The following is a 12,704-nucleotide window of genomic DNA, read 5'->3' as shown; positions in this document are numbered from 1 at the left end:
ATGTATCCGGTGGTAATACTGAAAAACAAAGTGCTTAGGGCCACGGCCAAGACTCATAAAGTAGTTGTGTTCAAGAATCAACATACTGAACTAGGAGAATCAATAACACTATCTGAATTCTGAGTTCCTATAGATGCCAATCATTCTGAACTTCAAGGGATAAAGTAAGATGACAAAACTGTTCAAAGGCAAAAAGCTACTAGTCCCGCTCATCTGATTGGAGCTAAGTTTCATTGATATTTTGGAATTTATAGTATATTCTCTTCTTTTTATCCTATTTGATTTTCAGTTTCTTGGGGACAAGCAACAATTTAAGTTTGGTGTTGTGATGAGCAGATAATTTATACGCTTTTTGGCATTGTTTTTACATAGTTTTTAGTATGATTTGATTAGTTTTCAGTATATTTTTATTAGTTTTTAAATAAAAATCATATTTCTGGACTTTACTATGAGTTTATATATTTTTCTATGATTTCAGGTATTTTCTGGCTGAAATTGAGGGACTTGAGCAAAAATCAGATTCAGAGGCTGAAGAAGGACTGCAGATGCTGTTGGATTCTGACCTCCCTACACTCAAAATAGATTTTATGGAGCTACAGAAACCCAAATGGCGCGCTCTTAATTGCGTTGGAAAGTAGACATCCAGGACTTTCCAGCAATATATAATAGTCCATACTTTTCCTGAGTTTAGATGACGCAAACTGGCGTTCAACGCCAGCTTTCTGCCCTATTCTGGAGTTAAACGCCAGAAACAGGTTGCAAAGCAAAGTTAGACGCCAGAAGCAGTTTACAAACTGGCATTTAACTCCAAGGAAGACCTCTACACGTGAAAGCTTCAATGATCAGCCCAAGCACACACCAAGTGGGCCCGGAAGTGGATTTCTGCATCATTTACTTATCTTTGTAAACCCTAGTAACTAGTTTAGTATAAATAGGACTTTTTACAATCTTGGGATTATCTTTTGATCCTTTGATCACGTTTAGGGGCCTGGCCATTCGGCCATGCCTGGACCTTCATCACTTATGTATTTTCAACGGTAGAGTTTCTACACACCATAGATTAAGGTGTGGAGCTCTGATGTTCCTCATGAATTAATGCAAAGTACTATTATTTTTCTATTCAATTCAAGCCTATTTCTTCTCTAAGATATTCATTCGCACACAAGAACATGATGAATGTGATGATTATGTGACGCTCATCGTCATTCTCACTTATGAACGCGTGCCTGACAAACACTTCCGTTCTACATGTAAACAAGCTTGAATGTGTATCTCTTAACCTTCTGATCTACGATCAGAGTTTTCGTGATATAGGCTAGAATTATTAGTGGCGATTCTTGAGATTCGGAAAGTCTAAACCTTGTCTGTGGTATTCCGAGTAGGATCTGGGAAGGGATGGCTGTGACGAGCTTCAAACTCGCGAGTGCTTGGCGTAGTGACAGACGCAAAAGGATTACTGGATCCTATTCCAGCATGATCGAGAACCGACAGATGATTAGCCGTGCGGTGACAGCACATTTTGGACCATTTTTACTGAGAGGACGGGATGTAGCCATTGACAACGGTGATGCCCAACATACAGCTTGCCATGGAAAGGGGTATGAAGGATTGGATGAAAGCAGTAGGAAAGCGGAGATTCAGAAGGAACTAAGCATCTCTATACGCTTATCTGAAATTCTCATCAATGAATTACATAAGTATCTCTATCTTTATTTTACGTTTTATTTATCTTTTAATTATTAAAACTCTATAACCATTTGAATTCGCCTGACTGAGATTTACAAGGTGACCATAGATTGCTTCAAGCCGACAATCTCCGTGGGATCGACCCTTACTCTGTAAGGTTTATTACTTGGACGACCCAGTGCACTTGCTGGTTAGTTGTGCGAAGTTGTGACAAAGAATTAAGATTATGAACGTGCGTAATAAGTTTTTGGCGCCGTTACCAAGGAATGAACGATCACGATTTCGTGCACCACACATGCACGAGCATATCTCCTTTTTTCTTTGCCAATTTAGTGGCCATGTCTATTTTGATCGGAACACCTATCGCAGAAGCAATACGCATCACAGCCTACTCTAGGTAGCACCATATTGAAAGTCTCGAAACTCGAATCCATACAAATGTCAACCTAAAGGACTCTTCACATGGCCAAAAATTTATATCCCATGGTTTTACAGCGACATAATGCCCTTTTATCAACCACGAGCCACCAAGCATGACTTTATCACGATCCTCAGTAGCAACAAATTTCACCAAAATATACCCAAATCCCACGTTTAGAAAATCGAAGCCACCTTTAATGCGTTAGACCATTTGAAACTTATGTGAAAGAACTGTGTAACTGTAGTTTTTGTCCAAGACCTTGACCACTAAGGCATCTTTATAAGGTTCTGCCAAGCAGAGTTTTACCTCTTTTGTGAAGCTAACAAACGGAGGTTAGGAATCACTTTGCTTATCTATTACTGTCGTTATACCATCCCCAGATAGAAATCCTACAAGTGAAAGGGTCTTAGATTTCTTTGCACCAATAACTTTATCTCTAAAGGAGGCCTTTGAAGCCTTTGAAAATTTCTCTGAGAAAAACTCTCCTTGACACTGGATGCACACTGATAAACCACTATTTTATGATTTATCTTGTGCTCAATTGAGTGGATTTTATCAATCTTTCATACACTTATTCATACAAAATGCATGGTTTTATAATTTCCTTCCTGATTTTGTGCTATGATTGAAAACATGTTTCTTTGGTCTTAATTTAGCTATGTTTAGTCCTCTCTTGTTACCATTAGATGCCTTGATATGTGTGTTAAGTGATTTCAGGATTTATAGGGTAGGAATGGCTTGGAGAATGGAAAGGAAGCATGCAAAAGTGGAAGGAATACAAGAAGTTGAAGGAACTGCAAAACTGTCAGCCTGACCCTCTCGCACTAAAACGGTCATAACTTGAGCTACAGAGGTCCAAATGACGCGGTTCTAGTTGCGTTGGAAAGCTAACGTCTGGTGTTTTGATTTGATATATAATTTACCATAGTATCCGTACATCTAGGCTATGTGAACGCGTGCCCCACGCGGACGCGTTGCAGTGACGAAAATCAACGTGGCAAATTTCGCCCTCGGCGATTTCTGGGCTGTTTTTGACCCAGTTTTCGGCCCAAAAAATATAGATTAGAGGCTATAAAATGGAGAAATCCATTCATTCATAAATCATGTTTTCATATTCATAATTTTAGGTTTTAGATGTAGCTTTTAGAAAGAGAGGTTCTCTCCTTTCTCTTAGGATTTAGGATTTAGATTTTTAGAATTAGGATTCCTTTCAGTTTATGGTTATTTCTCTAGTCACAGGTTCAATATTCCTTTAATTTATTTTCTACCTTTATTGATTCTATTACTTTAATTGTCATTTATCTTTTCAATTTGGCTTATGAACCATTCATGTTAGGATTTTCTTAATTAATATATTTTGAGGTATTTCAGATTTGATTTTGCTTTAATTTATTTATGAATGCTTTTAATTTAATTTAAGATATTTTCTCTTTTTGGCCTTAGTTGAGTAATTAGTAACACTTGAGTTATCAAACTCAACTGTTGATTGAAATTGGAATTCTTTGCTGGTTAATTTGTACTCCAATAACTCTAGTCTTTCCATAGGAGTTGACTAGGACTTGAGGATCAAATTAATTAGTCCACGTGATCCTTCTTTGTTTAGCAAGGGTTAATTAAAGTGAGAGCAGAATCCAATTCTCATCACACCTGATAAGGATAACTAGGATAGGACCTCAATTTCTTACCTTGCCAAGAGATTTTATTAATTATTAATTTATTTTTCTTGTCATTTAAATTACTTGTCCCTTATTTTAAAAACCCAAAAATATACAATTTTCCATAACCAATAATAAATCATACCTCCCTGCAATTCCTTGAGAGACGATCCGAGGTTTAAATACTTCGGTTATAAATTTTATTGGGTTTTGTTACTTGTGACAACCAAAGTTTTTGTATGAAAGGATTATTGCTTGGTTTAGAAACTATACCTGCAACGATAATTTATTGTAAATTCTAAACCATCAATCTTCAGTTCATCACACACCCACCTTCACTCTTCTCCTTATCTCTTTTGACAGCATGATTGTCATCCTCTATGTGTTTCGCTTTTAAATTCTCGCTCCCGCTCTTTCCTTCACTTATTTTCTCTAAAAGAAAACTATTAATAAAGTATTCAAATGTATATGTTTCTGATGTAATAACGGTCAACAAAACTTTTAAAAACTACTTTTGTAATTTGAGAAAATTTCACTCCTCTCTCTTGCGAGATGCTAAAATGACACTCCTCTCCCCTCTATTTTATAAATGTACATTCTCCTCCCTTCTAACTTTTGAAAAACTTCCTCTTTAATCCATTTTAAATTTGTGTGTTAACTAATATTAACTTTATACATTTTTTAAGAAAAAATAAATTATTTTTTAAAAAAATACCCATTAACAAAAATTTTATTTTTTATCATTAAATTTTGCTTACCAAGATACTCTTTTGATAAATTATTTTTTTCTAAAATACCTACCCTGCAATAATTTTTTAATATCAATATATATTATTTTAACATTAAATAAAAAAATCTTACCACTGTTAATATATATAATAATTAATATATATTAATATTAAAAAATAATCTTACTAAAATTTTTTATTTAATGTTAAAATAATATATATAAATATCAAAAAATTAATAGTAAACTATAAAAAAATTATTAATGAAAATTTTGGTAAAATTATAATTTAATAATTAAAAAATTATTGAAGGGTATTTTAGAAAAAAAAATTATATAATTATTAAATTTTTTAAAAAATACAATTTAATCAATAAAAGAATAATTTATTAAAAGATATTTTAGTAAGCAAAATTTAATGATAAAAAATAAAATTTTTAATAATGGGTATTTTTTTTAAAAAATAATTTATTTTTTCTTAAAAAATAGATAAAGTTAACATTAGTTAACACAAAAAGTTTAAAATGGATTAAAGAGGAGGTTTTTTAAAAGTCAAAAGGGAGGAGAATGTACATTTATAAAATAGAGGTGAGGGGAGTGTCATTTTAGCATCTTATAGAGAAGAGAAGTGTAATTTTCTCTTGTAATTTTTAATTAGAAAATCAGAAAGTTAGAGAATCAACTTTTAAGTAGTAAATATTAGTTAATTTTATGTTAGGATTTATAATTAATCATTAAAATCAGTTATTAATATAAAATATATATTATAATACAAAATATATATTAAAAATGAGTTAAACAACATATATATTTATACATAAATATATTAATGGTAGCTAATTTTAGTATATAAATAATATTTTTGTTATAATTTAAAAATTTAAAATTTAAGATAAAAATAATTTTTAAAAAATTTACTGATATCATTAAAAAAATTAATTTTCTGATATTACTCTTATAAAAAAACCCTAAAAATTAGATTTTTGTAGCCATAAAAAATGCTTAATTTTCCTTCAGTATGGTACACATTAAGCAAATCCATTTTCTTTGAACTCTATGAACTCGAGCCTTTTCCTAGTACATTAGAGTCAAGTAGAGTAGGAAGTGACCTTATGAGTTAATTCATCAATACAAATTGTAAGTTAATTCATCGATAAGTTTCACCATATTAATCTGTTGCGCCATATTTCATAAAACTTGTAAGCAACATCATATTTTATTATACTTTTTTCCTTCGGTCGAGATCATATACCTTTATTTTAATATATTATATTTTAAAAATATAAGTAATTTACTATATATATATAAATTTTTTAGGTTTGATTAACTTAATTATATAGATAATATAATACAATTGAACTGTTTATTGACGCAACTATTTTTAGATAGGTTGAAAAATATTATTTATTATTAAAGCTCGCCTAACCTCAAAAAATATGGAGGAAATCATTTTGGCTAGAACCTAGAATAACTTCACCAACTTGGAAAGTCAATGGTTCAATGTAGCAGAAATTATTACTAGATAGTTTGAATATTAGTAAATACGCAAAATAATTCCTGAAATTGTATCTTGAATTGACTTTTAAAATTTCTAATTAACATAATTTAAAACCTTCTAAATTTTTATTTGCCACTCACATTAGCCTTTGGATTTATCTCCGTTAATGACGAGTTGAGTTGGCACGTTAAGTTGTCAACTTGTCATAGCATACTTATGAAAATGTTGTCGTTTTGCGAGAGTGAAGAAATTACATAAAATGACCTGTGAAAGATAGGCAAAGGTAGAGTAATAGTCGAAGGGTTTTTGTGAAAATTCACTTTAGGAAAATATATCATTTAACCGTTATCAATGTGATGTTGCATTTTTTTTTTTGTCTTATTCACAAAGTCACAAAACGGTATTTCTATTTATATAGAGTGGTAACTTAATTTTTCCTGTTCATTGTTAACAGAAATGAACCTAAGAACTAACATAGTCACGAATTAAAATTTAGAAGTTCATATTGATCTAATTCAAGTTTAAAAATGCTATTTGTACACCAAAATCAGTCACTAAAATCAGCTATCAAAGTATTTGTGTATAAATACATGTGTAGGTATATATCAAGAGGGACTTCAATTGCAAGTGGATAATGGAACTAAAACCAAATTCTAGCACGACCTTTAGGTACAGGAAGGTAGATTGAAAGAGGTATTCCCGAGTCTTTACAAAGTGACGCTGAACAAAGAGTGCTCAATCCGTGAGTGTGGCATTTGGGATGTTATATTTGGAGATGGAGCCTACACTGGAAAAGAGCTTTATGGGAATGAGAGGAACAAGACCTTGTAAAGCTTCTTGTAATTTTGTCAAAAATCGGAATTAGACAAGAAGAGGTAGACACTTTGAAATGGAAGCATGACAAGCAAAGTAATTTTTCTGTTAAATCTTTTTTAGATGTGGTATATAAGAATAAGGAGATAGGAGTGGAACCCAATATGTATAATTTCACGAAACAATTGTGGAAAAGTATTGTGCCTCCACGGATTGAGTTGCTGATGTGGTTTGTAATTTTGGAAAGATTGAATACTAGAGATAGATTATGTAAGTTTAAGATTGTACCAGAAGTGGAATCCTGTTGTGTCTTATGTAAGGATAGGTTGGAGACGGTACATCATTTGTTTTTTTCATGTGATCGTATATGGAAGTTGTGGGGATCAATTTTGGTGGATTGGAGTGTGATTTGGGTTTGGTCAGGAACCACCAAAGAATGCTTTGAGGTGTGGATGGATAGAAAAATAAGGAAAGATATGAAGGAAGTACGGATGGTGTTATTTTTCTCTGTAATATGGTGCACATGGAAATGTAAAAATAACATTGTCTTTAATAATGGAGTGTTGGTATTAGAGAAGTTAAAGGAGGAAGTTGTAGAATGCACAAATCGATAGTGTCAAGATCGACAATGTAGGAGTAATTGATGTACTTATGAGTGCAAATATCAAGTCTAAGGGGAATAAGAAGACATATGAAGTTGGTCTTTGATGCATGATTTACTGATCTATGGAAAAGGCAAATAAGTTGGAAGGAGTATGATCATGATTTGATGTTGTATATCTGATCAGGTTCTTTTTTAAGTGTCTTGAGAGGAGCTAAAATCATTATTTTCTTTTGCTTCCTATTTGCTATTTAATGCTAGTTTTTATGTTTTCTTTGTAGTTGTTGTCCTATTTTTGTTGCTGTTTTTTGGAACTACGCCAACTTTATTTGGAGTTGGGTGAAGATGTAATTATCTAAAAAAAATACATGTGTAGTTTAATTTATTTTTAGTGTATATTTATATTTCAGCATGTATTTTATACTAGTAGCTAATTTTGGTAGCTGATTTTAGTGTACATGTAGCATAACTCGTTAAAGTTTTGAGTCAATTTGAGGCACAATGCAAATTTTAAAGGTGATTTTGGACAGTCACTTGTTTGAACATACATGAAATGTATTTAGGACGTGCTTCAAGAGTTTATGCTACAATTAAACCCCAAGTCATAACCAGCCTTGAGGAAAACATTCCTCTAAGCAAGCCTACGATATTTTCTTCTTTTTGTTTTTGGTCAGCAGCAATTCACAAAAATAACAAAGTTTTCCTCTCAGAATAACAAGGTGATATATTTCGGCCTAAGCTTGGTTGAATTACATACAAAACACAACTGTTGAAGGTGCAGAGACCGAGGTAGTGAGAGTGCAAGTTAATGAGAAGAGCTGAGAGAAAGGACTGAAGGGGAAAAATTATGTACTAACTTGGACTAAGGAATCACACTTCTTACACTCGCATAATCCTGCTTATATAGTGAAGCAATCCGGCTCAACAAGCTGCTAACTAACTGCTTTCTATAATTAGCAATCTAACAAACTGACCAATTGAACTAACAAATTGAACTCCTAATCTGCGAAACTAACTAAATTGGATAGACGACACCTTACAAACATGCACATCAGGCAATCTGACTAATTGAGCTAACAAAGCCTTTTTCTTTTCCAAAAAAAAAAAAAAAAGAATAAAGTTCCAAGTTTATAACTCATTCCACTTATTGTATAATGTATCTGCAGTTAAACACTTCCTAATAAAAATAAAAATTGCATCCATATCCGGTTTCCTTTTCAGGACCATTTCTTTTTGAAAAATACTGAAAATTACATAAAGAAGTATCAAACTGTCAATCATAAACTGTCTGATATAATCAGATTCAACGCTTATCGAAATTTGGGAAAAACAATCTTCCCTTATTAAATTAAGACTAAAATATGGATAAGCAACTAGCAAGGTAAACATAAATTTGTATCTAAATCATTAATTTGCAGAAGGAACCAACTTCACAGGCTCACAGCATACAAAGAATCCTCTCAAAAGCCGAATAAATATCTGTTGCCGCAGACTACTAGCAATTTGCAGTACATGGAAACAATTCTATGTTCACAAGGAAAATAAGTAGACAATGGATAATTGTAGCAGCACCGGGAACCAATAACCGAAAGGAGTTTCTTGAAAGCGATGGCGTGCACCGCTAATATCGATTTCTCCTCCGAGATGCTGCATCCCGCAACTCCCATGCTGGCTTACTCTCGTTCTGGATGTCATTCTGGATCAGTCCTTCTATTGGCTTCATGACAAAGAAATACTGCAGACGGAGAAAGAATTAAAAAATGAGAGCGCATCGCTTCTCTGCAAGTGTAAAGAGGAAACAAGAAGGAAAATCTATTTGACTGGAGCACCATTCCTGTTTTTGCATGTTAAATAAAAGATTTCGGGGTAAGCAAGATCTACTCTACTCGAGATGAAACTTACGAAAATTTTTAGAGGAATTTCTCTCAATAAGTTGAGAAATTGTTCTATTGTGGTGCTAAAATAGACAACTGGAAAAGTTCAAAGCTTACTTGGAGAGCAAATATAAGAGGAATCCACAATTTTCCCCTTTGATTAGGATTTGGCCCTTCAATCAGCTTCTTGTCGACATGAACAGACTCATTTTTGTTTAATGCGATTTCTGTGATTGTTTGCACTAGATGAGGAATCCAAGCAATTCCATTTGGAAGAACCTATCACCATGAACCATTCATTGTCTAAACAAGATTGACAAGTAAAAAGAGAAGATATTATGCTATGAACTAAATCTCCGACCTTTTCATCACTATCGTTCTTGTTGCATCTCCCACTGTTCTCGACCAAAACAACAGGAACGCCAGCAGCCTAAGATACCCAAAAACGAGGGGGAAATATAAGCATGATTTTAACAATTATCTTCTTTTATGACAGAAAACAAATAAATAAAAGAGACACAAGAAAAGAACAAGCGAAGAAAGCAACAAATATATTGGAGTGAAAAGTAATTTACAAATTAGATCATTAGAATGATGCTCTAAAAACCCAGAGTATATACCACAGAGAAGTCAAAAACCAAGCATTTAGAGATTTATAGTCCAGAATGAAGGTAAAGCAACAAATTTTCTGTCTTAGCAATATTCCCTTGAAATTAGATACATTCACTCCCATAAGATATAACATACATTAGACTACAACAAGTTTTCTCTTGACTCGCTACAACATCTACAAACATGTATGTAGGAAATACAACATAAACCTAAAGGAGTCAGTATGTAAAGGTCAAATGGCAATACAATAAAGCAGGCTACTTGTAGAAATAAACCCACTTATGAACAAACACAGTGAAAAAGAAGTCGCACCAAATTTTCAGGCTATTCCTCCGTGGCAATGTTTTTATAAAACTGGGCCAGTCTTTCAAGTGTCCAAATGAGAAGATCAAGTTTTCAAGAATAGACAAAGTTTGAATGAACAAGAGCCTCCATATATTTATGTATATTTAATAAAACAAATAGAAAAATATTAACATGTATCTAAATATACTAACTCCATCATATGGATCACACTAGAGAAGTGAGGGAAGGGAAAGGGGGGGGGGGGATATAGGGATAGCTCAGTGGCAGGCTAGATATCACCACTAATAAACTCATTACCTCAAAAGGTCATACCATAATAAAATAATTCAAGCTGTAAAGATAAAAGACAGCATTCACATGCTGGTTGAACACCAGCCTACAAAAGCACCGCAGCCGGGTTCAAATCCTAGATTACTCTATTTGTGCAGAATCAACCATAAATTGTACTGTTTCTATGGGCCAAGCAACGTATCTGTTTTACTAAGATTTAAGGCTTAATTGGACCAACTGGTAGATCAATTCATGGTTAACCTTGACTGACCAGCTAGGTAAAAAGCACTTACATCATAAAGACATACATATAAACTGGTCAAGTTGCATAAATCGAATAGTGGGAAAACTACACTTCTCATTGCAAAACTAAGAAAACAGATTCCGAGATGAGGAGGGAATGCCTAGGGAAAACAAAGAATCAACTAAACGGAGGTCTTGCCATTCAAAGATCATAGTTCCTTGACAGTTTTAAGACCTAAATACATAGGCAAATACCTGAAAGGCATCTTTCTTTATCCGGGCACCCAATCTAACAACTTTCAATAGAGCCTCAGATCTTTTCGAGAAGAATTCATCATAAGCCAAACCATCTGGTGGAGAGAACTGAGCATGTGTTAGAGCTACTATAGCCTTACTCCATATTGCTTTGCCAAAACTATCTGTTATAGCTTTGACGATCAACTTGTCCAAGTTGTCCACTCTGTACGCATCCAAGCGATCCACGTAAAGCAGAACATCTATGGTCTTGTTCAAAAGGAAACTGCTCAGGCACACAAAAGAGAAAGGGAATGAGAAAGAATAACACGAGTCAAGAAAATAAAATGACCAAAACAATCCTTGCAAGTGGAATGCCATATGGGAAACATAAGCTTACCGTTTTATTATATCAAGCGCCATATCATTGATGTATCCCCCTTCAATTAGACCAGGAGTATCAATAATGTTTAACGTAAAACCCGCCCTTGATCGCGATATCATCATCGGCCGTGGACTTTCCGACTTTCCATGAAAATTAAAAAACATTGAATCAGAATTAAACATTAACAGCCAATTATAGCGGAAAAACAACTGAAGCACAATTGCATACCTGAAATGGGCTAATAGAAACTAATCTTTCCCCAATGATGGAATTGACAGTTGAAGATTTCCCAACACCACCTTTCCCCATCACAAGTATGGTCAAAGAGTTCACATTCTACACCAAAACAACCATACAAATTTTCACTACGCTATGCAAACAACAATAGTTCAATTAAACTAACCAGCATGAGTAATTGTCTTTATCAAACACATAATTTTAGCGGGAAAAATATCAAAAAATAAAATAAAAAACAGAACCTCTTGTTTAAGCTTTCCCAAGAGCTCAAGCAACTTTGTCTGGGTAGCAGGCGCAAAGGTATTGATTCCTGTCCACTCACGCGTGAATTGGGGCGCCATGGAAGGATGTTTCACTAAATCAACATCGAAAATGAGACAATTATCAAAAAGTAAATTGAACAAGACAAGATTATTATTATGTTATAGTGCGAATTCCACAAGACAGTGACAGAAACCTAGTACTACTCGAAACAACAATAGACACTGTTACTAAGCATTGATTCAGCAAAATTGGGAAACGTATTTGAACAAGCCAGTGCAATAACCACAAAACCTCTTAACAATCCATGATTAGAAAAGGTAACTAAATATAGTTTAAAAAGAAAAAAACAAGGATAACGATGGAAATGATAAAGAGAGACAAAGGAGTAGAATTGCGGAGAAGAAAAGTTGGGTGTTTAGTTTACCTGAGTGAAGGAGGAAGAGAGAAATGGGAAACGGTGGGAATAGAATGAATGAGGTAACCGCCTCCCTTATCCGACTAATCCAGCTTTTAAACAGCACAGTGCGTCTGTCCTGTCTCTCATGTCTTGGATTGGCCCCTCTTACCTCTTAGCTATATTGAGATAGACAAGTGTTATTTATACTATAGTAGACATCTAAATTAGTAAAATAAAAAAAAATTAATTGAACTCTTTGATCTTCAATAAATATGTATTATTCTAGATTCTAGATTCAAGCCTATACATTGTAGATTATATTTATATAATTTTATATTTTATATTAATCTAAAACTATTTGACGACAAATTTTTTTTACAGAAAAGTTTATGATAAGATAAAATTTTAAAATATACATAAATGTGAGTTGTTAAATTATAGTTTTATTGATGTTCAAAATTTACAGTGTTTTGTAACAATA

General features: G+C 33.3%; 1 protein-coding gene across 1 annotated transcript; it reads right to left on the bottom strand.

Annotated features, from left to right (window-relative positions):
- Positions 1-8,615: 8,615 nt before the first annotated feature.
- LOC112754683 (translocase of chloroplast 34) lies at positions 8,616-12,405 on the bottom strand. Its single transcript, XM_025802394.3, has 8 exons — positions 12,251-12,405; positions 11,805-11,917; positions 11,554-11,661; positions 11,341-11,465; positions 10,962-11,226; positions 9,637-9,705; positions 9,393-9,554; positions 8,616-9,136 (listed from the first exon to the last, which is right to left on the bottom strand). Exons 2-8 carry the CDS (start codon positions 11,901-11,903, stop codon positions 9,023-9,025), a joined length of 942 nt encoding a protein of 313 aa, XP_025658179.1. The 5' UTR covers positions 11,904-11,917; positions 12,251-12,405; the 3' UTR covers positions 8,616-9,022.
- Positions 12,406-12,704: the final 299 nt, after the last annotated feature.

The sequence above is a fragment of the Arachis hypogaea genome, chromosome 16 (assembly GCF_003086295.3).
Source record: "Arachis hypogaea cultivar Tifrunner chromosome 16, arahy.Tifrunner.gnm2.J5K5, whole genome shotgun sequence".
NCBI lineage: Eukaryota > Viridiplantae > Streptophyta > Magnoliopsida > Fabales > Fabaceae > Arachis > Arachis hypogaea.
Note: the sequence above shows the minus strand (reverse complement) of the source record. Positions and strands in the feature narration are given on the sequence as shown.